The following is a 27,993-nucleotide window of genomic DNA, read 5'->3' on the forward strand; positions in this document are numbered from 1 at the left end:
CAGAAGAGAAAATTTGTGATACAGAAGACCAAATTGATGGAGAATACAGAAGCTGAGCAAAAGAGAGATAAACTACTGGCCCATGAGGGGAGAATTCGAGAGGTAAGTGATACCATCAGACAAAACAATATTAGAATAATTGGAATCCCAGAAAAAGAAGAAAGAGAAAAAGGGGCAGAAGGTATATTGAAGAAAATTAGAGTAGAGAATTTCCTTAATATGGCAAAGGGAACAAGTATCAAAATCCAGGAGACTCAGAGAATCCCCCTCAAAATCAATAAAAATAGATCAACACTGTATCACCAAACAGTAAAACATACAGGTCTTAATGACAGAAAATCCTGAAAGCAGCTCGGGACAAAAGGTCTATAACATACAATGGTAGAAATATTAGACTGGCAGCAGACTTATCCACAGAGACCTGGCAGGCCAGAATGGACTGGCATGATACATGCAGAAGAAAAATATGCAGCCGAGACTACTATATCCAGCTCATTGAAAATAGAAGGAGAAATAAAAAGCTTCCAGGACAAACAAAAATTAAAAGAATTTGCAAACACCAAACCAACCTCACAGGAAATATGAAAAGGGGTCTTCTAAGCAAAGAGAGAGCTTAAAGTAATAGACCAGAAAGGAACAGACACAATATACAGTAACAGTCACCTTACAGGCAATACAATGGCAATAATTTTGTATCTTTCAATAGTTACCCTGACTGTATATGGGCTAAATGCCCCAATCAAAAGACACAGGGTATCAGAATGGATAAAAAAACAACACCCATCCAGATGCTGTCTACCAGGAACTCATTTTAGAACCAAAGACACCTCCAGATTTAAAGTGCTGAGATGGAAAACAATTTACCATGCTAATGGACACCAAAAGAATGCTGGGGTGGCAATCCTTATATCAGGTAAATTAGACTTTAAGCAGAAGACTATAATAAGAATTGAGGAAGGACCATATATCATACCTGTCTGCCAACCTGTCTGCCATATCATGTCTGCCAACAAGAAGATCTAACAATTTAAATATCTATGCCCCTAACATAGGAGCAGCCAACTATATAAACCAATTAATAACAACATCAAAGAAACATATTGACAATAATACAATAATAGTAGCGGACTTTAACAACCCATCACTGAAATGGACATATCATCTAAGCAAAAGATCAGTAAGGTGGGGCGCCTGGGTGGCTCAGTGGGTTAAAGCCTCTGCCTTCGGCTCAGGTCATGATCCCAGGGTCCTGGGATCGAGCCCCACATCAAGCTCTCTGTGCAGCAGGGAGCCTGTTTCCTCCTCCCTCTCTGCCTACTTGTGATCTCTGTCAAATAGATAAAATCTTAAAAAAAGAAAAAAGATGGGGTATCTGGGTGGCTCAGTGGGTTAAAGCCTCTGCCTTCAGCTCAGGTCATGATCCCAGGGTCCTGGGATCAAGCCCTACATCAGGCTCTCTGCTCAGCGGGGAGCCTGCTTCCTCCTCTCTCTCTCTGCCTGCTTCTCTGCCTACTTGTGATCTCTGTCAAATGAATAAGTAAAATCTTTAAAAAAAAAAAAAAAGAAAGAAAAAGAAAAGATGAACAAGGCTTTAAATGACACACTGGACCCAATGGACATGACAGATATATTCAGAACATTCCATCCCAAAGCAAGAGAATACACAATCTTCTCTAGTACACATGGAACACTGTCCAGAAGATCACATCCTGGGTCACAAATCAGGTCTCCACTGGTACCAAAAGATTGGGCTCATTCCTTGAATATTTTCAGACCATAATGCTTTGAAACTAGAACTCAGTCAAAAGTTGGAAAGACGTCAAATACATGGTAACTAAGGAGCATCATACTAAAGAATGAATGAGTCAACAGGGAAATTAAAGAAGAATGTAAAAATTCATGGACACAAATGAAAATAACACAACTGTTCAAAATCTTTGGGACACAGCAAAGGTGGTCCTGAGAGAAAAGTATATAGCAATACAAGCCTTTCTCAAGAAACAAGAAAGGTCTCAAGTACACAACCTAACCCTCCACCTAAAGGAACTGGAGAAAGAACAGCAAAGAAAGCCTAAACCCAGCAGAAGAAGAAAAATCATAAAGATCAGAGCAGAAATCAATGAAATAGAAACCAAAAGAACAGTAGAACAAATCAATGAAACTAGGAGCTGGTTCTTTGAAAGAGTTAATAAGATTGATAAACCCCTGACCAGTCTTAACAAAAAGAAAAGAGAAAGGACCCAATTTAATAAAATCATGAATGAAAGAGGAGAGATCAAAAATAACACCAAGGAAAGACAAACAATTATAAGAACATACTATGAGCAACCATACACCAGCAAATTTGATAATCTGGAAGACATAGATGCATTCCTAGAGACATATAAACTACCAAAACTGAACCTGGAAGAAATAGAAAACCTGAACAGACCCATAACCAGTAGGGAGATTGAAGCAGTCATCAAAAATCTCCCAACAAACAAGAGCCCAGGGCCAGACGGCTTCCCAGGGGAGTTCTACCAAACATTTAAAGAAGAATTAATACCTATTCTCCTGAAACTATTTCCAAAAAATAGACATGGAAGGAAAACTTCCAAACTCATTCTATGAGGCCAACATTACCTTGATCCCCAAACCAGATAAAGACCCCATCAAAAAGGAGAATTATACACCAATATCCTTGATGAACATGGATGCAAAAATTCTCACCAAAATACTAGCCAATAGGATCCAACAGACATTAAAAGGATTATTCACCACGACCAGTGGGATTTATTCCTGGGCTACAAGGTTGGTTCAATATCCACAAATCAATGTGATACAATACATTAATAAAAGATAGAATAAGAATCATATGACCCTCTCAATAGATGCTAAAAAAGCATTTGACAAAGTACAGCATCCTTTCTTGATCAAAACTCTTCAAATTTTAGGGACAGAGGGTACATACCTCAATATCATCAAAGAAATTTATGAAAAACCCACAGCGAATACCATTCTCAATGGGGAAAATCTGAAAAATTTTCCCCAAGGTCAGGAACACAGCAGGGATGTCCACTATCACCATTGGTATTCAACATAGTACTAGAAGTCCTAGCCTCAGCAATCAGACAAAAAAAAGAAATAAAAGGCGTCCGAATCGGCAAAGAAGAAGTCCAATTCTCAATCTTTGCAGATGATATGATACTCTATGTGGAAAACCCAAGACTCTACTCTAAAACTGCTCGAACTCATACAGCAATTCATTAAAGTGTCAGGATATAAAATCAATGCTCAGAAATCAGTTGCATTTCTATACACCAACAGCAAGACAGAAGAAAGAGAAATTAAGGAGTCAATCCCATTTAAAATTGCACCCAAAACCGTAAGATACCTAGGAATAAATCTAACCAAAGAGGCAAAGAATCTGTACTCAGAAAACTATAAAGTACCCATGAAAGAAATTGAGGAAGACACCAAGAAATGGAAAAACGTTCTATGCTCATGGATTGAAAGAACAAATATTGTGAAAATGTCTATGCTACCTAAAGCCATCTACACATTTAATGCAATCCCAGTCAAAATACCATCCATTTTCTTCAAAGAAATGGGACAAATAATACTAAAATTTGTATGGAACCAGAGAAGACCCCAAATAGCCAGAGGAATGTTGAAGAAGAAAGCCAAAGTTGGTGGTATCACAATTCCAGACTTCAAGCTCTATTACAAAGCTGTCATCGTCAAGACAGTATGGTACTGGCACAAAACAGACACATAGATCAGTGGAACACAATAGAGAGCCCAGAAATGGACTCTCAACTCTATGGTCAACTAATCTTCAACAAAACAGGATAGACTGTCCACTGGAAAAAAGACAGTCTCTTCAACAAATGGTGTTGGGAAAATTGGACAGCCACATGCAGAAGAATGAAACTGGACCATTTCCTTACACCACAAAAAAACAGACTCAAAATGGATGAAAGACCTCAATATGAGACAGGAATCCCTCAAAATCCTTGAGGAGAACAAGGCAGCAACCTCTTCAACCTCAGCTGTAGCAACTTCTTCCTAGAAACACTGCCAAAGGCAAGGTGAACAAGGGCAAAAATGAACTACTGGGACTTCATCAAGATCAGAAGCTTTTGCACAGCAAAGGAAACAGTCAACAAAACCAAAAAACAAATGACAGAATGGGAGAAGATATTCGCTAATGACGTAACAGATAAAGGGCTAGTAACCAAAATCTGTAAAGAACTTACCAAACCCAACACCCAAAGACCAAATAATCCAATCAAGAAATGGGCAGAAGACATGAACAGGCATTTCTGTAAAGAAGACATCCAGATGGCCAACAGACACATGAAAAAGTGCTCCAGATCACTTGGCATCAGGGAAATACAAATCAAAACCACAATGAGATACCACCTCACACCAGTCAGTATAGCTAAAATTAACAAGTCAGGAAATGACAGATGTTGGCGAGGATGCAGAAAAGGGGAACCCTCCTACACTGCTGGTGGGAATGCAGGCTGGTGAAGCCATTTTGGAAAATAGTACGGATGTTCCTCAGAAGGTTGAAAATAGCGCTACCCTACTACCCAGCAATCGCACTACTGGGTCCCTAAAGATACGAATGTAGTGTTCCGAAGGGGCAACTGAACCCAAATGTTTATAGCAGTAATGTCCACAATAGCCAAACTATGGAAAGAACCTAGATATCCATCAACACATGAATTGGATAAAGAAGATGTGGTGTACACATATACAATGGAAAACTATGCAGGCACCAAAGGAAATGAAATCTTGTCATTTGCAACAACATGGGTGGAGAGGGCATTATGCTGAGCGAAATAAGTCAATCGGAGAAAGATAATTATCTCTCTGATATGAGGAATTTGAGGGGAAGGATGGGAGGTTGTGGGGGATAGAGAAGGAAAAAATGAAACAAGATTGGATCAGGAGGGAGACAAACCATAAGAGCCTCTTAATCTCACAAAACAAACTGAGGATTGCTGGGGGTGGGGCGGTAGGGATAGGTGGCTGAGTTATGGACACTGGGGAGGGTATGTGCTATGGTGAGTGCTGTGAAATGTGTAAGCTTGATGATTCACAGACCTGTACCCCTGGGGTAAAAAATACATAATATGTTAATAATAATAATAATAATAGGAGTTGAAGAAACATTTATGGACAAATAAACATTTTTTAAATTCTTAATTGAAAATGAAATTGTACTTTAAGCTTGTGGCCACATTTACATTTAAGACTTATACTAGGGTATCATTCTGGAAAACATATTCATATCTTATTAATGCCTGCCAATGCATTTTCCTGAATCTGAAGATATTTCTATACTTTTGGTAGATCAAGCAATCTTATATCAAGCATAAAAAGGCATACATTCTCCAAGAATAAACTAAAGTGTTATAGTAACAAATAAGATTAGACAGCAAAATATGTGATCCAGCTAGAAGAATAAGAAAGTCAAAAAAAGGGGCACCTGGGTGGCTCAGAGGGTTAAAGCCTCTGCTTTCGGCTCAGGTCATGATCCCAGGGTCCTGGGATCGAGCCCCACCATCGGGCTCTCTGCTCAGCGGGGAGCCTGCTTCCTCCCTCACTCTCTGCTGGCCTCTCTGCCTACTTGTGATCTCTGTCTGTCAAATAAATAAATAAAATCTTAAAAAAAAAAAAGAAAAGAAAGTCAAAAAAATTAAAAAAAGCTTTAGAAATTACATGGATTTTAACAACTGTTGCTGTGCACCAGGATTTCATAGGAAAGAGGAGCTTTGCTGAAACTCATGGAAGAAGTAGTGTTAAGATTCAGCATTAACATTTAAAAGAAAACTACAAAGTTGTACTTCCATTTATTCAAATAGTGCTAAATATGTTTATCTTTTCATTCCTCGTGACACTTCAGTTTCCGCATAGAAGACGGGGTATATTAAATAAGAAATAAAGCTATTTTTCAAATAAAGCATTTATGAGTTAAAACAATGCCTTGCACATAATTTTTTAAATAAATTTTAGCTATGATAATTTGACATTCTCATAGAGATAGATATTGTGAAAGGGGCAAAATCAAGAAAAATGCATACTCATTTATGCTTTTTATTAATTTTTTTTAAAGATTCTTTTTTTTTAAAGATTTTATTTATTTATTTGACAGAGATAGATCACAAGTAGGCAGAGAGGCAGGCAGAGAGAGAGAGAGAGAGAGAGGGAAGCAGGTTCCCTCCTGAGCAGAGAGCCCGATGTGGAACTCGATCCCAGGACCCTGAGATCATGACCTGAGCCGAAGGCAGCGGCTTAACCCACTGAGCCACCCAGGTGCCCCTGCTTTTTATTAATTTTGCCCAGCAAAGGAATCATAGCCTCTACAAACAAGAATTTTAAATAATCATTCCAATCTTGTATCTTTCTTTCTCTCATCTTTATTGCTCTGGCAGAACAAGTACTTTAAGAGTTGCCTGTGGAAATATGGAGGATAAAAAGGGTTCATAATGAATTCATAGAACTGGCTAGGGAAGTTTTTAGGCAGAGTATGCTCAAAGTACCAACAAGCTTCATTTAATTATCTATGATAAATTACAGATGGAATAGAATGTGATCAAAATGGAGCTATTAAGTTTTCAAAAAGCACTTAGAAGAAATACAGAACCAAGACTGGCTGGTTCAAAAATTAGGACTGTTTCCCATTTCTGGCCAGTCCAGAGAGTAAAAGGTTCACACAGTAAGACATGATATCAACGCACAGACCAAAACGAGGGAATTGGCCAGCAAAACTGGCTTCAGAATCAAGATCTCTCAGGTAGGACTGCAAGACCCTTTGTTAAAACCTTAGAAAGGTTTGAGGCAGGTTGATAAATCCTGGCTTCAGTCCAGAATTTTATCAAAGGTATTTTAAGGTTTTATTTTTAAGTAATCTCTATACATAACATGGGGCTCAAACTTACAACTCCGAGATCAAGAGTCACAATCTCTACCAACTGAGCCAGCCAGGTGCTCTGCGGTTTCTAAGAATCTTAAAGGAGACTTTCAATGATCTTCTCTGCTAGATGAAAGTGCTTCTAAGTATCTTAAGCATACTGTCTCACTGCACCCTCCACACAAAGTCCAAAATTCAGAAGGATCTGTCTTGAAGAGATTTGCAGGTAGGACTTCTGTTCAGTGGAGTTTAATGTGATACATAAGAAAACTACAAAGTTTTAACAACTTGAACTTGGACTAAGAAAGAGTTCAAAATTAAAAGGACTGGGCCTTCAGCCTTTTTCAGTCAGGAAGTATGCTGAGAAAACTAAAACATGCAAAAAGGGGATCTTTTAAATGGAAAAAAAAGATGACAGAATGTAACCAAGAGCTCAGAGAGCAGACGTAACAGCTACAAAAACCACTTCCAGAGAAACAGACCCACATCAACAAATCTGTAACATGGGCCTCTGTATTTCAGAACTGCTATATTCCTCCCATTTTCCCATCTGAGCAGTGTCTATTCTGATTATCCCTATCTCACTGTTATGCTGGGTATGTGTAAAGGAAGTAATGTAATTACATTAGTTTACAAATCAGCCTTTCAATCCAGAGGAACTATATTTGAGGATCTATACCCAAAGAACCAAATGTGAGGGACCTACACCTTAAAAGTCTCATTTCAGGGGTGCCTGGCAGGCTCAGTCAGTAAGGAATGTGACTCTTGATCTTGGGATCATGAGTTCAAGCCCAACATTAGGGTAGAGTTTACTTTTTTAAATTTTTTAAATAAAACTTTAAAAAAAGTATTTTTTCAGATACCTGGGCATGATTTAATATGATAAAATTCAAGATGTTAAGCCTGAGCTTAATGAAGTAATGGGATGAGATGCAAGGGACTTCAGGGAAGCGATTAAGTATTTTTTACGTATGCGAGGTCAATAAATGGGAACCAGAGAATGGATTGTGGTAGTAAACCTCCAGTGGTGGCTTCCAATGAACCATGTCTCCCTCCCAATATTCTTGCCCTTGAATAGTTGTTTCCATATTAAATCCCATACTGATTTGCTTTACCCAATACATTGAACAGAAAATTTCATATTAGTTTAAGGCCTAAGTCTTAAGAAGAACTGGCAGCTTTCATAGCTGCATTTCTGAGTGCCTGGGTCCCAATATAAAACTACCCTGCTAAAGAAACCATGTGAAAAGACCACATGAAAAGGCCTGAGACTACATAAAGAGAAAAAGAAGTCAAGATCAGTAGCCCATTCAAGCCTCCAAATGACTTTAACCCCAAACACCATCTTATTGCAACTGTATGAGATCTTAGGTAAAACTGAAAGAACAACAACTAAGGCAACTGACATGAAAGATAATTGTTTTAAACAACTCAAATTTGCAATGGTTTTTTTTTTTTTTTAAGATTTTATTTATTTATTTGACAGACAGAGATCACAAGTAGGCAGAGAGACAGGCAGAGAGAGAGGGGGAAGCAGGTTCCCCGCTGAGCCCGATGTGGAGCTCGATCCCAGGATCCTGGGATCATGACTTGAGCCGAAGGCAGAGGCTTTAGCCCACTGAGCCACCCAGGCGCCCCACGATGGTTTATTATACAAGAGTAGATGATGAAAAGAAAAAGAATGGGGTAACTCTGAATGTGTAGCATGGGCCACATGCCTACTTCTATGGTGAAGAAAATATATAACATGATGAATTTTTACATTTTTTCCCCCACTGAAGATTTCATTCTATTCTCTTTTCATTTACATGGTTTCTGATGAGAACTCAACTGTGATTCATATACTTATTCCTCTATAGATAAGATTTTTTTTTCCTCTGCCTTTCTTCAAGATTTTCTGTCTTTGGTTTTTTGCAGTTTGAATTTGTTATGCCTAGGTATTTCACTTTTTGTTGTTTTTTTTTGTTTGTTTGTTTTTTGTTTGTTTGCATCTATCCTGCTTGATGTTCTTCTGCTTGAGTGTTGTGGATGTGTCATTTAGTGCTTTAGAAAATTCTAATGTATTATTACATCAAATATTTTTCTGCTCCATTCTTCTACTCTTCCTGGTATTCCAATTACACATGAGAGACCTTCTGAAAATACCCTCTAATTCTTAGATTCATTGTTGTTTTTTCATTCATTTTTCTCTTTGGATTTCAGTTTGTGAAGTTTCTATTTGCCTTACCCAAGCCTATTGATTCATTCCTCAGTCATATCTAGTCTACAGATGAGGTTATGAAAGGTACGCTTCATTTAGGTTACAGTGTTTTTGATTTCTAGCATTTACTTTTGATTCTTAAAAGTTTATATCTCTCCAGAGGTCCAAGATGGTAGAGAAGTAGGAGAACTTAGGTTTTTTCTGGTCCCTGGAATTCAGCTTGATAGCTATTAAAACATTCTGAACACCTGCAAACTCAACCACAAATCTAAGAAAAGAACAGCTGCAACTCCAAATAGAGACAACTTTCTGCAAGGTAGGAGGTGCAGAGAAATAAATCCAAGGCAATAGATCAGAAGATAAATCACACAAGAAGGGAGCCTCCATAAGTCAACTGCTGGAAAGTGACAGAGCAGCAGAGTGAAAAATCTGAACTTTTAGAAGTTTGCTCTGGTGAGGGACATCCCTGACTGAAAGGTGCTCAGGTGGCAAAGCAGGGTGGAATCCTCTGTAGGACAGTGTATCACAGGATTCTCAGGGTAACAGGAAGACTGGGGTTGCTTGAGAGTGGCAGAGCTCTCAGTCATTGAAACAGGGAAGCTGGTTTCAATCAGTGAGCCCAAGAGTGGTCTCTCATCTTGGGGATGCCATAAACCGTGAAATGCAGCAGGGTCCAGCAACTGCTCTGCGAGCAGGGGCCCAGCAAGCAGCAGAACCACAGTGAGACAACCCCACCATCCCTGGGGAAGTAATGCCAATGAAAGCCGCAGGAGTCTTCAGGGTTTGGAGAATTCAAAATGGGACTGTAAGCCTGAGAGAGAAATGCATGGTCATAGGCTCGGTGACCATGGAGGGTGGACAAAGAGCAGGGAGACAGGAGTGACTCAATGCTTTTCCCTGAGGGTACACTGAGAAGTGGGACCCCAAGCTTTCAGTGCCTGGGCTGGAGACTGGGAGGCCGCCATTTTCATTCTAATCCTCTAAAGCACTACAGAAAGCCTTCAGGGAACAAAAGCCACAAAGAGCAATCTGGTGCAGATTACTTAACCTGGACCCCTGGCATACGCAGAGCAATTCAACCTCAGAAAAAGATGCCTGAGGATCAGCAACAGGCTTCTCCCCCAAAGCGATCAGCAAGAACATCCAGCTAAGACCGAATTTACTGATCACACAGAACTGCAAAACTCCAGCACTAAAAGAAAATAGTATATAGAATTCATGTTTTTTCCCCCATGAGTCCTTAGTCTTTCAACTTTTATTTTTTTCTCTTTCCTTCTTCAAGAAGTTTTTAAAATCTTTTTAATTTTCATTTTTACACTTATATTCTATCCTATCATTGTATTTAATTTTACTTTTGAATATACCTAAAATTTTCTGTCTTTACAATTTTGGGATGCAGTTTCTTCTAATAAGCAGACCAAAATACACCCAAAATCTTGTGTACTGCTCTGTTCTATTCACCTGAGTGTGTGTGTGTGTGTGTCTATATATATATATATATATATATATATATATATATATTTTTTTCCCCCTGGTTTCAAGTCTCTTCTAAATTGTTTACTGTCTTTTTCTCTGGAGTCATAGTTGCCATTTTACTCTTTTCTCCTCTCATTCATCTATTCTTCTCTGGACAGAATAACAAGACAGAAAACCTCACTTCAAAAAAGAGAAAAATAAGCAGTACTGACTGCCAGGGACCTTATCAGTATGGACATAAGTAAGATATAGGAACTAGAATTCAGAATAACAATTATAAAGGTACTAGCTGGGCTTAAAAAAAAAGCATAGAGAACACTACAGAAGCCCCTTCTGGAGAAATAAAAGAACTAAAATCTAATCAAGTCAAAATAAAAAAGGCTATTAATGAGATGCAATAAAAAATGGAGGCTCTAAGAGCTAGGATAAATAAGGCAGAAGAGAGAATTAGTGATACAGAAGACAAAATGATGGAAAATAAAGAAGCTCAGAAAAAGAGAGATAAACAACTACTGGATCATGAAGTGAGAATAAATTGACTCTATAAAGCAAAATAATATTAGAATCATCGGGATCCTAGAAGAACAGGAAAGAGAGAGGGGTAGAAGGTATACTGGAGCAAATTAGAGCAGAGACCTTCCCTAAACTGGGGAAGGAAACAGACATTCAAGTCTAGGAGGTTTTTGAAAGAATCCCCCTCAAATCAATAAAAATAGGTCAACAACTCAACACTTCAGTGAAAATTGCAAATCTCAGAGACAAAGAAAATCCTGAAAGCAGCTCAGAACAAGAGGCCCATAACCTACAAGGGTAGAAACATTATACTGGCAGACAGCCTATCTACAGAGATCTGGAAGGCCAGAAAAGACTGCATAATATATTCAGGGTGCTAAGTAAGAAAAATATGCAGCCAAGAATATTTTATCCAGCAAGGATGTCATTCAAAAAAGGAGGAGAGATAAAACCTTTCAGGACAAACAGAAATTAAAAGAATATGTGATCACTAAACCAGTCATGCAAGAAATATTAAAGAGGATCCATTAAGCAAAGAGAGAGCCCAAAAGTCACACACCAGAAAGGAACAGAGACAATATACAGAAACAGTGACTTTACAGGTAATACAGTGGCACTAAACTGATATCTTTCAAAGTTACTCTGAATGTAAATGTGCTAAATGCCCCAAAGTCAAAAGATACAGTGTATCAGAATGGATAAAAACAAGCAAGAAACATCGATATACTGTCTATAAGAGATTCATTTTAGACCTAAAGACATCACCAAATTGAAAGTGAGGGGGTGGAAAACAATTTATCATGCTAATGGACCTCAAGAGAAAGCTGGGGTGGCAATCCTTATATCAAACAAATTAGATTTTTAAATCAAAGACTGTAATAAGAGATGCAGAAGGATACTATATCATAATTAAAAGGTCTACCCAGCAAGATCTAATAATTGTATATATTTATGTCTCTAACATGGGAGCAGCCAAATATATAAGCCAAATAATAACAAATTAAAGAAACATGTTGTTAATAATAGAATTATAGTAGGGGACTTTAACACCCCTCTCACTGCAATGAACAGATCATCTAAGCAGAAGATCAAAAAGTTAACAAGGGCTATGAATGACACACTGGACCAGATGTACTTCACAGATATAGTCAGAGCACTCCACCCCAAAACAACAGAATACACATTTTTTTGAGTGCACATGGAACTTTCTCCAGAATAGATCACATACTGGGTCACAAATAAGGTCTCAAATTATTGGGATCATTCCCTGCATATTTTCAGACATCAATGCTTTGAAACTGGAACTCAATCACAAGAAGAAAGTTGGAAAGAATTCAAATACATGGAGGTATTTGAATGAATGGGTCATCCAGGAAATTAAAGAATTTTTTTAAAAATCATGGAAACAAATGAAAATAAAAACACAACTGTTCAAAACCTTTAGGATGCAATAAATGTGGTCCTAAGAGGGAAATGTATACAAGTGTTTCTCAAGAAAGAAGAAAGGTCTTAAATACACAACCTAACCTTATATGTAAAGGAGCTGGAGAAAGAACGGCAAAAAAAGCCTAAACCCAGCAGGAGAAGAGAATTAATAAAAATTAGAGCAGAAATCAATGAAATAGAAACCAAAAGGATAGTAGAACAGATCAATCAAACTGTGAACTCGTTCTCTGAAAGAATTAATAAGATGATAAATCCCTGACCAGACTTACCAAAAAGAAAGAAGGACCCAAATAAATAAAATCACATATTTGAAAGAGGAGAAATCACCACCAACATCAAAGAGATACAATGATAAGAACATATTACGAGCAACTATATGCCAACAAATTAGGCAATCTGGAAGAAATGGATGCATTCCTAGAGACTTATAAACTACCAAAACTAAGATAGGAAGAAATAGAAAACCTGAACAGATCCATAACCAGCAAGGAAACTGAAGCAGGAATTAAAACAAACAAACAGACAAACAAAAACTCCCAACAAACAAGAGTCTAGACCAGAGGACTTCCCAGGGGAATTCTACCAAACATTTAAAGAAGAATTAATACCTATTCTTCTGAAGCTGTGTCAAAAAACAGAAATGAAAGGAAAACTTCCAAACTCCTTCTATGAGGCCAGCCTTACCTTGATCCCAAAATCAAAGACTATGACAAAAAGAATTACAGACCATATTCCTGATGAACGTGGATGCAAAAATTCTCACCAAGATACTAACCAATAAGATTCAACAGTACATTAAAAAGATTATTCACCATGACCAAGTGGGATTTATTCCTGGACTGCGGTGCTTTATCATCTGCAAATCAGTCCATGTGATACACTACGTAAATAAAAGAAAGGACAAGAATCACCTGATCCTCTCAACAGATGCAGAAAAATCATCTGACAAAGTAGAGCATCCTTTCTTGAGTAAAACTCTTCACAGTGTAGGGATAGAGGGAATATTCCTCAATTTCATAAAGGTCATATACAAAAAGCCCACAGTGAATATCATTCTCAGTGGGGGAAAACTTGAGAGCTTTCCCCCTAAAGTCAGGAACACGGCAGGGACATCCACTATTACCACTACGGTTCAACATAGTACTAGAAATCCTCATGTCAGCAACCAGACGACAAAAAAGAAGTAAAAGGCATCCAAATCAGCAAAGAAGTCAAACTCTCACTCTTCACAGATGACGTGATATTCTATGTGTAAACCCAAAAGACTCCACCCCAAAATTTCTAGAACTCATACAGTAATTCAGCAACGTGGCAGGATATAAAATCAATGCACAGTAATCAGCTGCATTTCTATACACTAACAATGCAACAGAAGGAGAAATCAAGAAGTCGATACCATTTACAACTGCACTCCAAACCATAAGATAGCTAGGAATAAACCTAGCCAAAAAGGCAAAAGATCTGTGCTCAGAAAACTACAGAACACTCATGAAAGAAATTGAGGAAGACATAAAGAAATGGAAAAACATTTCACACTCATGGACTGGAAGAACAGATATTGTGTTAAAATGTCTCTGCTAAAAAAAAAAAAAAAAAAAAAAAAAAAAAAATGTCTCTGCTACCTAGAGCAATCTATACATTCAATGCAATCCCTATCAAAATACCATCAACTTTTTTCACAGAGCTGGAACAGATAATCCTTAAATTTGTGTGGAACCAGAAAAGACCCCGAATAGCCAAAGGGAATGTTGAAAATGAAAACCAAACCTGGTGGCAACACAATGCCAGACTTCAAGGTATATTACAAAGCTGTAATCATCAACACAGTATGGTACTGGCACAAAAAGAGAGACACAGAGATCAATAGAACAGAATAGAGAACCCAGAAATGGACCCTCAACTCTATGGTGAACTAATCTTCAACAAAGCACGAGAATAGCCAATGGAAAAAGACAGTCTCATCAATGAATGGTGTTAGGAAAATTGGACAGTCACATGCAGAAGAATGAAACTGGACCATTTTCTTACACCATACACAAAAATAAACTCAAAATGGATGAAAGACCTCAATGTGAGACAGGAATCCCTCAAAATCCTTGAGGAGAACAAGGGCAGCAACCTCTGTGACTTCGGCAGCAGCAACTCCTTGCTAGCCACATCTCCAAAAGGAAGGGAAACAAAGGCAAAAATAAAAATGAACAACTGGGATTTCATCAAGATCAAAGCCTTTTGTATAGCAAAGAAAACAGTCAACAAAACCAAAAGACAACTGACAAAATGGGAGAAGATATTTGCAAATGTTTTATCAGATAAAGGGCTAGTATACAAAATCTGTAAAGAACTTACCAAACCCAACACCCAAAGAGCAAATAATCCCATCAAGAAATGGGCAGAAGACATGAACAGGCATTTCTGTAAGGAAGACATCCAGATGGCCAACAGACATATGAAAAAGTGCTCCACATCATTTGGCATCAGGGAAATACAAATCAAAACCCCACTGAAATACCACCTTACACCAGTCAGAATGTCTAAAATTAGCAAGTCAGGAAATGACAGATCTTGGTGAGGATGCAGAGAAAGGGGAACCCTCTTACACTGTTGGTAGGAATGCAAGCTGGTGCAGCCACTCTAGAAAATAGCATGGAGGTTCCTCAAAAAGTTGAAAATAGAACTCCCTATGACCCAACAATTGCTCTCCTGGGTATTTACCCCAAAGATACAAATGTAATGATCCAAAGGGGCATCTGTACCCCAATGTTTACAGCAGCAGTGTCCACAATAGCCAAACTATGGAAAGAGTCCAGATGGCCATTAAGAGATGAACGGATAAAGAAGATATGGCATACACACACACACAGACACACTGGACTACTACTCAGCCATCAAAAAAATGACATCTTGCCATTTGCAACGATGTGGATGGAAATAGAGGTTATTATGCTAAGTGAAATAAGTCAATCAGAGAAAGACAATTATCATATGCTCTCACTCATATGTGAAATTTAAGAAACAAAATAGAGGATCATGGGGAAGAGAGGGAAAAATAAAACAAGATGAAATCAGAGATGGAGACAAACCATAAAAGTCTCTTAATTATAGGAAACAAACTGATAGTTGCTGGACAGGAGAGAGGTGGGGGGATGGGATAACTGGGTGATGGATTTTATGGAGGGCACGTGATGTAATGAGCACTGGGTATTATATAAGACTGATCAATCACTGACCTCTACATCTGAAAGTGATAAACATTATCTGTTAACTGAATTTTTAAAAAGTTTACATCTCTTTGTTTGTAGTACCTATACATGTTTTCTACTTAATCCATTAAAGACTTCAATGTATTAATCACAGTTCTTTAAGAGAATTTCAACATCTTTGTCCTATTTAAGCCTGGTTCCGATAGTTTGTCACTTCACAGTTCCTAGCTGTAATTTTGTAATTTTGTAATTTTTTGTTAAAGCTTTACGTGATGTATCTGGTAACAGGATCTGAGGTAAACAGAACTTTTTAAAAAATTAATCTCTACACCAAATGTGAAACTTGAACTCAGAACTGGAAACCAAGAATCACAAGTTCCACTGACTAAGCCAGCCAGGCATCCTGAGGTAAACAGAATTTTATCGTGAGGCACTATGTTAATCTGGCTAAGAGTGGGCTATATATAATATCCGCTATAGTTGTAAATGCCAGAGGACTCAAAATTCCTCTAGTGTCTTTGTTTTTGTCTCCCCTGTTGACTTTTAACTTCCTTAATTACTCCTCCTCAGAGACAGTCTATGCTTTGCAGCTGTAACCTACTGTTACAGTACCAGAATCTTGTCGGTGTGGTGGTTAAGTGGGGGGAAAGGAACCATACCAGGGATGCGTGGCTGGTACAGTCAGTAGTGACTCTGACTCTTGATCTCAGGGTCATGAGCTCATGCTCCACATTTGGCACGGAGCCTATGAAAGAGAAAGAGAAAGTCAAGAGGAAGGAGAAGAGGAAGAGGAAGGAGAAGTGGAAGGGGAAAAAGGAAGGAAGGAAGGAAGGACGGACAGATGGAAGGAAGGAAAAGAAAGGAAGAAAGGAAGGGAGGGAGGGCAGGAGGGGAAGCATACCTCCTACAGTAGCATAATCTACTATAATTTTATGATCAAATTTTAGTCATTTAGTGGGTCTGTGACTTTAACAAATGTTTCTTACTTTCCACCGCACTGCCTATTAGGTGAGACAGAAAGGCTACAGAGGACAGCCATGGAAAAAATGCTTTTCTCCCAGGTAAGCTATAACTTTACTAAAGTCTTTTCCCTAGAAGAAAAAGCTGTATTCAATTTCTGGCCTCATTTCATAAAAGTTATCCCTTCCCCTTCCACGTCACAGCCCCTGAGGATCTCACTGTGAGAACCTAATGGTTTTACCTAGAGGTAAAGTCCATGAATGTGTGGAGGGACTTCTAAAACTACAGTCCCTAGGAGTTTTTCACTCTCAAGCTAGTCTAATCCATACTCAGCCTCCAGTAATTCATCAAAAGTACCAGTTAGATGTTCCTACCAACTAATGTATGGTTGCTGTGGCTTCTGCTCCAGGTAAGCACATCTTGGCTGTGGCTCTCTGGAGTTACTTTCCTCTCCATAATTCAGGGTAGCAGTTTGTACTGTAGCCTCATTTCTTTGATGGGTCCATGAAAAGCACTGATTTTCAGTTTGTTCACTTTTTCTTATTGTAAGGCTAGAAGTGATGACTTCCAGGCTCTTTACGTGTTGGAGCTGAAACCAGAAGTCTTGCTAAATTCTTTACTAGTATGATGATTTTTTCCCTGCAATTCACACATATACTTATTGCAATGAGAGTGATGATCAGCTAATTACTAGATGCTACATTGCAGCATAACTCCAACTTCTCCATTGCCTTTATAGAAGCTTTTCTCAGCCAGTATTCTGCTAGAGAATTAAGTGTTATAGAAAATAAATTATTATTTTCTCAATTCTACCAAGGATGCTACATAACTACTACCATGGTACATGCATAGGAGTTAATTTATTACATAAAATGGATGCCTTAGAGGCACTTGGGTGGCACAGTCAGTTAAGCATCTGATTCTTGGTTTCAGCTCAGGTTGTGATCTCAGCGTCATGAGATCAAGCCCTGTGCCAGGCTCTGCACTCAGCCCACAGTCTGCTTAAGACTCTTTCTTTCTCTCCCTCTACCCCTCCCCACCCCTGCACTCTCCTTCTTCCTCTCTCTAAAATAATAAATCTTTAAAAATAAGTAAATAAAATAGATGCCTTAGCCATTTTACCTCATAATGTTTCAATGTATACTTCCTAAAATAAGGATATTTTCTTATATTATGGCAAAACAGTTATCACATTTAAGAAACTGAACAATACTTTTATATAATCTACCACCAAAGGCATAGTTTTCTCAATTGTCCCAAGAATCCCCCCTCCCCGCAAAAGAATTCTGATCTGGATCAAATATTCATTTAATTGTCATGTATCTTTTTAAGTCTCTTTCAATCTTTCTCAGTCATTCTTGACTTTCATGACACTGACTTTTTCTTTTTAAAGAATACAGGCCACTTTTCATTGTTTCTTAATAACATGTTGCTGGTTTTGGCTTTGTCTGATATTTCCTTATAATTAAATTCAGGCCATGCATCCCTGGCCAAAATACTGAATACTGAAACTGTATCCTTCTTCTCAAGACCTAAGTTAGTCTTAATCATCTATTGATGATTATTTCCCAGTCAATCTTTACAATGATCACTGCAATAATTCTGTAGTTGTGCTCAATCCATATTTATTAATCAGCATTCTACCATATGGGAAAGTTCTCCCTTTCTCCTTTTTATCTATCAGTCAATTTGACTGTCAGCAGTATGGATGCATGGTTTCCTATTTTTTCAATGGTTCATTACTGTCCTTAGTTATTTGGATGTTCAAAATAGCCCTAAATTTGGCCAATGGTAGCATCTTCAAACTAGCTTCTCAGTTCTTTTGACATGCCCCCCATCTTTTTTTTTTTTTTTTTTTTCGGTAACACTTCCTTGATTTCTGGTAACATTGAGATATTCCAAGCTCATCTTATACCCTCTCTTCCCCACATCTGGAGATCACTCATTTCTCCAAAGACCTCCGTTTCCTTTCAGCTGGGAATGGTATTAGAAATCAAGAATGAGTGCCATTATGTAGTCACTGCTGTGAGGGTAGTATGAATCTAGACTGGTCATATCAAGTATGGTAGCCATTATCCATATGTAGCTATTTAAATCAAAATTAATAAAACAGAATTTTAGTCCCTCAGTTGCACTAGCCACATTTCATGTGCTAAATAGCTACATGTATTTTGTTACTGCCATATTAGATAGCACAGTTATTTATGGAACATTTCCAACATTACAAGAAAATTCTATTAGACATTACTTACTGTTATAAGTAACAGTTTTTCACAAAAGTCAATTTCACAAAGTGAACTTTTAAGTTCTCACTCTCCATTACCTTTTAAATATCTTCCTGTGTCCACTACATTCTTTCATACATCAAAAAATTACTTATTGAGCATATACTATTGGGACAGTTACTGTTCAAAGCTCTGTAGGTTCAGAAATACATAGTCCCTATTCTCTAAGAATTTACAGTGTAATGAGAAAACAGAAAAATAAAGGATTATACTAAAATAATGGCTTATTTTTATAACAAGGTGCTATATTAATATCCTATAATGAGGATGTCAAGGAAGGCTTCCCGAGAGAAAGGACATTTATTAAGTTTAGAAAGGTAAATAACTGGCGACTGAATATCCTCGCAATTTGGAGGATAAGTTGGAGGTGGAGCATCTGTTCTTCCACCATTTTTTTCATCTCTATTCCTATTTACTTAAAATTCTTTCTCTAACTCTCCCATAACCTTTCAAAAGTCTGTTTATCTTTCAAAACCCTTATTTAATGATGTATTTCTTAATACCTCTAACCAGACAGGCCCCTTCCCGTACCCCAAAATATACTGTCTTAACTGATTTCAAAAACAAAAAAGATTTGGTTTATTTTTGTCATTATCAATACAACAGATAAGAACATGGTGTTTGGAATCAGACATTTTGCTTACTAGCTATGTGACCTTGGGCAAGTTACTTAATCTCTCTGCTCCTCAATTTCTGCATCTAAAGGGGAATTAACAACATCTCACAGTTACATTTTGAGATAATAACAAAATAATGTACTGAAAATGCTTAGCTCAATGAGTGGAATATGATAAAATATATGGTCTCCTAGTAACAATAATCTCACACTCATTTCTTCCTTTGTTTGATGAATAAAGGCCAATCTTTACAATCTCAGAGAATATATTCTAGTAACATCTAACAAATCCCCTAAATTACTCAAGCAAATTCCTTCCAGTCAGACTATTATGGCATACTCATACGTTCAACATTTTCAATAAGCAATTCTATGTATAATTATGAAATTAGATACTCGATTTCAAAAAATATTATTTATCTAGTTCGTATAGCATATTTAAATAAAAATCATTAAACAAAATATGGCTTTGTATGTAAACTTTAAATAAAAATATTTTCCCATTAAGAAACTTTCCTAAAAAGCACATCATATAACAAAAACTAAAGGTAACTCATGTTGACCTTTATCACAGTTTTAGGTATGTATTGAAAGATGTACATTTAACATTCTGCTAACAAATGAAAAATATGCTTTTTTAAATGCACGTTTTTTTTGTTTTATTTCTTTCCAGCGTAACAGAATTCATTGTTAAAATGCACGTTTTTAATGAAGTACATTTTAATTGTAAAAAGTATCAGCATGGATATATAAAATTGCATTGCTTATATTCCAGACAAAGGAAAAGACATGCTCTCCAGGATTAACAAATACCAAACCTAAAAAGGAGAGTGATGCCATTTCCTACAAAATAACTGGCAGCTATGCAGATTTTTACTTTTTTTTTTTTACTAAGCAAAAGACAAATATGTAGTACACTTGTGTTTTCCTTATTACCCTTACTAGCAAAATTTTAAACCACCATGATATATGTAATTTTCCTCCAAATTAGTTTAAGCATAAAAGGTATTTTTAAAAAATGGAGATGTGAGAATTTTAATACACTGCCATGTTAAAAAATTTATTAAATTCCACTTATATGTTGTCAACAGCTATGTCTTATAAACTATATATTTAAAGGTTTCTAGATGTAATTATTCTAAATAATCATGTATAATCCGTATTCTTTTGTATGTGAAATACATTGATGACAAAATCTTTGTTCACATTTTCCCATAGGCAGCCTTACCTGTGGAGTCCAATATAAAGTAGGGCTCAATCGGTAGAGTTTTCGTTTGTGGAAACTCTGAAGTGGCCTTGTTCGAGCAGCTGTACTCATGATAGTCAAGGATGGAGATTTCAATCTTGTCCTGTCTTTTCTCCTTTTCTTATTGTGCTTCTGGTTAAGTAACCAGCTACTGGAGGAAGAGAGCTCATCTAAATTCTCTGAAGCACTGAAATGCCATGAAATAATTGGGGAGTGGAGAGAATAAAACAAAACAAACAAACAAACAAAAAAGACAAAGAAAACTAAATGTAAATTGCCTTGATCTATTATGACAGAAGAGTATTAATTTTAGCCAATTTTGTGGTAACAATTGGCAAAAGAATGGGTATTAACGGAGATTTATATATTCAAGTTGTAAAAATAATTTCTACTTCTATTTCCTCCTGTAAAACAAATATCCCATAGGTCGGAAATGCTCATATGAGTTCACTGGTACGATGTACATGTTCACTGTAAATCAATAATGCATGCCTGTTGTTCGGTGCTGTAACTATTTACATCATATTCTTTTTGCATATGGGTGAAACCACATAAGATTATAGGTTTACAAAAGGCTAAAATCCCATACTGTATCATTAGTTGCTCTGAAATAAATACTACATACCATTTCAGTAAATTCTGAAACAAAGATACAATCCTACTATGTTTTAGAAAAAATTTCTAAATTTCTAAAAATTTTTTTTAAAGTTCTGATGATATAGAAGCCACAACTATAAAATAGTGAAATAGATTACACAAACTATATATAAAAATAAGCACATTAATGTCATCAACATTCTTCATATTAATTTTTAAACATATTTAAATATTTTTTAAAAATCAGAGTATCAGAAGGAAGTTAATGCTCAGTGCCACATAAATTTCATTTCATTTATACCAGTATACTATATATAAAATAAGTTTTTCAGGCACTACATACAATGTACCAATTTCAACCTTATTTATATAGACAGAAACTAGTCAATTTAGTATTTTAATATCAACAAGTGAATCTGCCATATGTTGTACTGCTAATAAACATACATTCTAAGTAAGTTATTTGACTTAAGTAGAATTGGTGTTTAACAGTAAATATAAGATCTGGTTTTTCTATAGCAGCATCATTAGTTTCAAATCATACTTATGGATGCTATAAAATATTCTGCTAGCTTATGGATAAAGAAAGTAACTTAAGAGTGCTTTACATAGTAATAAGAAATCAGAAATAAAGGCACCTGAATGGCTTTTGTTGGTAACACCAAAGAGAATTAAATACGGAATTTGGTGACTATAATATACCCAACAAGTACTTGAGTATGTACTACTGGCCACACCAGTATAGGGTGGAAGAGGTGATAATAACTATTTCATTTAAAAATCTTAACTTTATATTTTTTAAGACTTTATTATTTCAGAGAGAGAGAGCACAAGCTGGGGGGATCAAGCAGAGGGAGAAGGAGAAGCAGGCTCCCCACTGAGCAGGGAGCCAGACTTGGCTGGATCCCAGGACCCTGGGATCATGACCTGAGTCAAAGAGAGACACTTAACTGACTGAACCACCCAGGCACCCTAAAAATCTTAACTTTAGTCTTCAGAGAGCCCTAGTCAAAAGAGTCTTAAGTCCCAGTTAGTAGGCATTCTAAAGATCTAAGAAAGGTTTAATACAACACTATTCTCAAATTAACAGGTCCAATCTCATGTCCTAGACATTATTTTCTATAATAAGTGTATCAGTGCTAAGTAACAGTCTGCTCTTGAGAAACAGCCAGGGAGGTGGGCTATCATGTCAAGCATGAGCAGAAGGCACAGATGATGGACAGTATCAAATGAGGCACTGGGTAGGGTAGGTGGTTGGCAGAGTAGTCAGTCAGGTCAGGTAGAAGACAGTTTTCAGAAGGTGGTTGATATAAGAAGTCAAGTCAGGATGCTAGAATCCAAGAAGATAGGAGTAGATCCAGTACAAAAAGAGGTTCTTCCGGCAAGTTAGAAACATCTTTAGGCAAGAGACATTGCTTCCATAGAGTCTAGAGAAAATGCAGAGCTTTTTTTATTCCAGGAGTTAACTCTGAAGCACAGTTTAACTCTGCCCTCTTTAATTCTTTAGCGGTTAATGAGACCTGATTCCCCTCCCCACAGAAGAGTTAGCCCTAAAGAAAATGAGCCACCATCTCTTTATTGACTGACAGGACACAGCTTTTGAATCGGCTTATAGGTTGGGTTAAAGATAAAAAGAAAATGTGCCATTTGTTCATTGAATGTTGTATTTTCAAGTTTTTTTTTTTTTTTAGATTTTATCTATTTGACAGAGAGAGACACAGCAAGAGAAGGAACACAAGCAGGTGGAGTGGGAGAGGGAGAAGCAGGCTTCCAGCTGAGTGGGGAGCTCGATGTGGGGCTCAATCCCAGGACCCTGGGATCATGACCTGAGCCGAAGGCAGACACTTAATGCCTGAGCCACCCAGGCACCCCATAATTTGGCTTTAAAATGAATTAAATAATTGAGGAGAGGAGAACAGTGAGGATTAGTTGACATTTTTCTCCATTTCCACAATCACTCCCCTAATTCAAGTTCTTTTTGTCCAGAATACTCCAAGAGCCTCTAACTGGTTTCTCTCATCCACACTTTCCCCCCTTCATTTCCTTCTATTACCAATCTTTTGGGAAAACAAATATTACCTTTTCATTCCCTTTCCTCCCATTCCGATACTGTTTACCATCTCTCAAAGCCTTCCCATTACTCTGGAGAAAAAGACTTCCAAGTTTAAAAGGCCCTGACTGGCCTGGCACCTGCCATCAGTCTCCTGACTATCTTGCATTGCAGTCCTCCCTGCTCTTGTGTTCTAGCCACACCACCTCCTTCCATTTCAAGTGATTCACACTCTCTACAGTACAAGACCTATTACATGTTATCTCTGCTTTACTTCTCACATCCTCCTCCAACTACTTAATTTCCAATAATCATGTGGCTCTCAGCTCAAAAGTCCGTTTCTTAGAGTCTTTCAGCCCTTGTTTCATCTTTCCAAAGACTAGCTCAAATCCCCTTTTGAGCTCTGACATCACTGCTCATCTGTCCTTCAAAGCATTTTTCATAGTGATAATTTTGTATTCATCTGTATGATTATCTGATTAATTAATGTCTTTCTAGACTGTAAGTAGTACAGGGACTGTATCTGTTTTGTTCACCCTTGTATCAAGAAATTCCTGATATTGCATCTTGCATACAGCAGATGCTCAATAAATATTTGTTGAATGAATAGAGAAATACACACATATATATATATTGGCAGGTTTATCATTCCAGCTCTGTGCTTTGTACAGTGCCTGTATAAAACACATTATACCTATATAATTAGTTTAGTGAATGAGTAAACATTGAACCTTTTAAAAAACCTAAAAACCAAAAGAGCTTTTAGAAAGATTAGATAGATAGATAGATAGATATAGTGATAGGGCCTTGCATTTCATTCTATATCTCTAAATCTGGTTTACAAAAGGTAGTTTTTGGTAGTAAGATATGATGTATCTTATCTTATTGTATAGTCAAATATGTCCATCATAAATTTAGAATAAGGAGATAAGAACTATAAGATGTTCTGATTTGTAAAAGGGCATCAATCAAGTCTAAAAATTTCTTCTAATCTAGAAAGTACAAACAACTGAGAGCTTTATCTAAAAAAATAAAAAGTTCTGAGTTCATACTTTATATTAACACTATTTACTTTCTCTAATAGTTATTTAATGACTTTCTGAAATAACTGGTTTTCTATTACAATCCTAGAAAATCCTAGCAGTTAAGATATTTATGGATGATAACAAGCATTCAATTTGCTGCTACAGAGTGGAAAACTTCAAGTGAATTTTTTTTACAGTACAGTCCTATACTCTGGATTACTATAGGAACCAAAGTCCCAAAAGTTTTCATTTTTTAGCAGATAGTCTACTGTAAATCACTACCAAAATCAATTCCTGCAAACATTATGCACTTATATTAATAAATAAAACAATCTAAAAATATGAATATATGGGGGCATGGATTAGCTAATTTTTTGGTGTTATCTCAGTGGCAGTATTAATGGTAGAGGATGTGGAATAACAGTTTAATTTTGATATTTCTTTTCTTTCTTTCACAAACCCAGTGAAAGACAATCTAGGGTTTTTCACAGTAAATTATTCAAATATTTAATAACCTTTTGCCTAAACCAAATTATCCTCTTAGAAGGACAGGAATAATTGGAATATCATAATAACCTTATAATGCTGTGCTCAAATATTTTTAGTAAATAAGAAACTTTGGGGCTTGGTTGTAAATTCAGAATGCTAGAACCATAAAAGCATAAAAAAGACTTTATGAGATTATTTTAATCTTTTGTTCTCAAGAAGAGCAGAACATAAATTTTTAATGTATTATTTTAAAATACTGTTTAAGGATAGTAGTTTTCAATATTTCTCCCATATTTACCCATTCTCATATTAAATAAACTTTTTAAAGAGTAGAAGGGTGCCTTGGTGGCTCAGTCAGTTAAGTGTTCCACTCCTGATAAATTCAGGTCTGGATCTCAGGGTAGTGAGTTCAAGCCTCCATCGGGCTCCACGCTGGGCATGGAGCCTACTTAAAAAAATAAATAAAATTTACAAAAAGTACAAATCAATAAAGGAAAATTGGAATGTGCATTCTCAAAAAGATTCTTATAGCTCCACTCCTAACCCCCAGTTCCCATATATTCACATACAAAATACCCATACCCACTGTCCTGGGTTGAAGAGTGCCCTCACAAAAGTTACACTCACCAAGAACGTCACAGTGTGACCTTATTTGGAAATACAGTCTTTGCAAATGTAATTAGGTAAAATGAGGTCATAGAGGATTAGAGTAGACACTAAATCCACTCACTGATGTCCTTATAAAAAGAGACAAAGAAGAGACGCACCCAGGGAATAATGCCACGTGGATAAAGAGGTGGAGACTGGAGAGATGGGCTACAAGCCAAGGAACGCCAAGGACTGCCAGCAACCAGGAGAAGCCAGGCAAGAAACGATTCTTCCCTAGAACCTTCATTGAGAACACGGCCCTAACCCCTTGATTTTTAAATTCTAGCCTACAGAACTGTGAAAGAGTAAGTATCTGTTATTTTAAGTCACTCAGTGGTGATTTGTTACAACTCTAGGAAACTAAAATATCTATAAAACTACACACCTAAAAATCACTATTTTTGCATGATTAGTAATCTCTATTTCAATTCTCTCCTTTTCATCAGTTGTTCTTTGATGAATTTAATCTATAGCAAGAACTTTCTCCAAATTTCCCTGATGTCAAACATCCTGCTAATAATTGAATTTACTATCTTGTTTTCTCTTGATAGTTTTTGGAAAAATGAATGCATCCCATACTCAGATAACTCAATGACATTTAGGATGGCATTAACCTCTGCCATTTGAAAGAAATTTTAAAGAATTTACCTAAAATAGGGCTTATATAAAATTACTAAAATGGTCTTCTTTGAGCATTACTTGTGCTCCAAATGTCAAAAAAAAAACAACTCACTCAAAGGACCAATGGATCATGATAACAGGCATTATCTGGTACAGAGAAAACCGTACATTTACCAGGCCATTTCCCCTACTTTAGGTATTAAGGAGAAAAACTATACCCCTTACTCAAATTACAAGTCCCTTTATTGTAAGAATTAAAGATATACCTATAAATCTTTATATCTTTGATATATCAAAATAAGATCTAAAACTGCTTCTAATATATCTCAACTATGAAAATAATATATAAATGTGATAGAAAATAAACATACTCTGAGCAATATGATTTCTACTTTCTTTTTAGCATTTTGTGAGTTTTCCAATTTTCCTATAATGAGCTTGTACTGTTTTTCTAAACAAAAAATGTCATCTGAAAATCAGTCTTTTAAAAAATTATTTGTATTAGGGACTTTTTTTTTTTAAATTTTTTAAGTAATCTCTATACCCAATGTGGGGCTTGAACTTATAACCCCGAGATCAAAAGTCACATGCCCTACCAATTGTAATAATTAGGTGCCCCTGTATTAGGGACTTCCAACAGATTTTTAAATGACTAATATCAGAGTAAGTAATAACTAGTGTCAGAGTAATCATATACTAGTAATGATTAGTATCAGAGTAAGATACTTATGAGACATAATTACCAAATGTAGTAACATGGATTTTGTTTGGATCCTGACTCAAAAGCCATATTTTATTACCCATAAAAAGATAATTTGGGGGCGCCTGGGTGGCTCAGTGGGTTAAAGCCTCTGCCTTCGGCTCAGGTCATGATCCCGGGGTCTTGGGATCGAGTCCCGCATCAGGCTCTCTGCTCAGCGGGGAGCCTGCTTCCTCCTCTCTCTCTGCCTGCCTCTCTGCCTGCTTGTGATCTGTCTGTCAAATAAATAAATAAAATCTTTAAAAAAAAAAAAAAAGATAATTTTGAGACAAGTGGGGAAACCTGAATATGAATAGAGAATTTCGTGATAGTAAAAAATTATGGCTAATAATATAAAAGTAATAAGCAGATGATAATACCAAGGAGGTTATGTTTAAAAAAAAAAAAAAAAGCTGACTCAAGGAAATACACAGAAGTATTGACAAGTTAAAGTAACAATCAGTACAATTTGCTTTTTAAAAGTCCATAGAAAACAATGTGTCAGGAAGGGAAATAGTTGAAATGAATTAGGAAAATCTTGGGAATTCTTATCTTTTTCTTTTTTTTTTTTCTCTAAGTAAACTCTAACCCCAATGTGAGGCTGGAACCCACATCCCCAAGATCGGGAGTCGTATGCTCTACAGACTAAACCAACGAGGTACGCCCAAAATCTTGGGAATTCTGAAAGCTGGGAATATGTGAATTCACTTTACTATGCTTTCTATATGTCAAAGTTTTATATAATAAAAGGTAGAGAGAAAAAAAAGATTATTATAGTGCTAACTGCTATTTTTATCTCTCTCCAAATTTTACTTTAAAATGAAAAATAGTAATTAGTAAAACAGAAAGTCTCCATTTCAAACTTTCAAACAAATTATATGTGAGAAAAACAGCTCAGAGATTATATTGAAGAATCTGAATTGTATCTCCCAAACTACAGATTAGCTAGAAATGTGTGACAAACTTTCATGTCTCAAT

General features: G+C 36.6%; 1 protein-coding gene across 3 annotated transcripts in view; it reads right to left on the bottom strand.

Moving 5' to 3' along the window:
• LOC111141724 (KAT8 regulatory NSL complex subunit 1 like) overlaps positions 1-27,993 on the bottom strand; it is a 140,060-nt gene that overhangs the window by 46,170 nt on the left and 65,897 nt on the right. Inside the window, exon 6 of one of the 3 annotated variants that reach the window (XM_022494528.1) lies at positions 20,829-20,994. In XM_022494528.1, the coding sequence (XP_022350236.1) occupies positions 20,829-20,994 (166 nt within the window). Of the gene's footprint in view, positions 1-20,828; positions 21,034-27,993 lie in introns of all 3 variants that reach the window. The other 2 variants (XM_022494521.1, XM_022494513.1) reach the window with 2 other exon arrangements.

This window comes from Enhydra lutris, unplaced genomic scaffold (genome assembly GCF_002288905.1).
Source record: "Enhydra lutris kenyoni isolate GAN:26980312 unplaced genomic scaffold, ASM228890v2 scaffoldscaffold1, whole genome shotgun sequence".
NCBI lineage: Eukaryota > Metazoa > Chordata > Mammalia > Carnivora > Mustelidae > Enhydra > Enhydra lutris.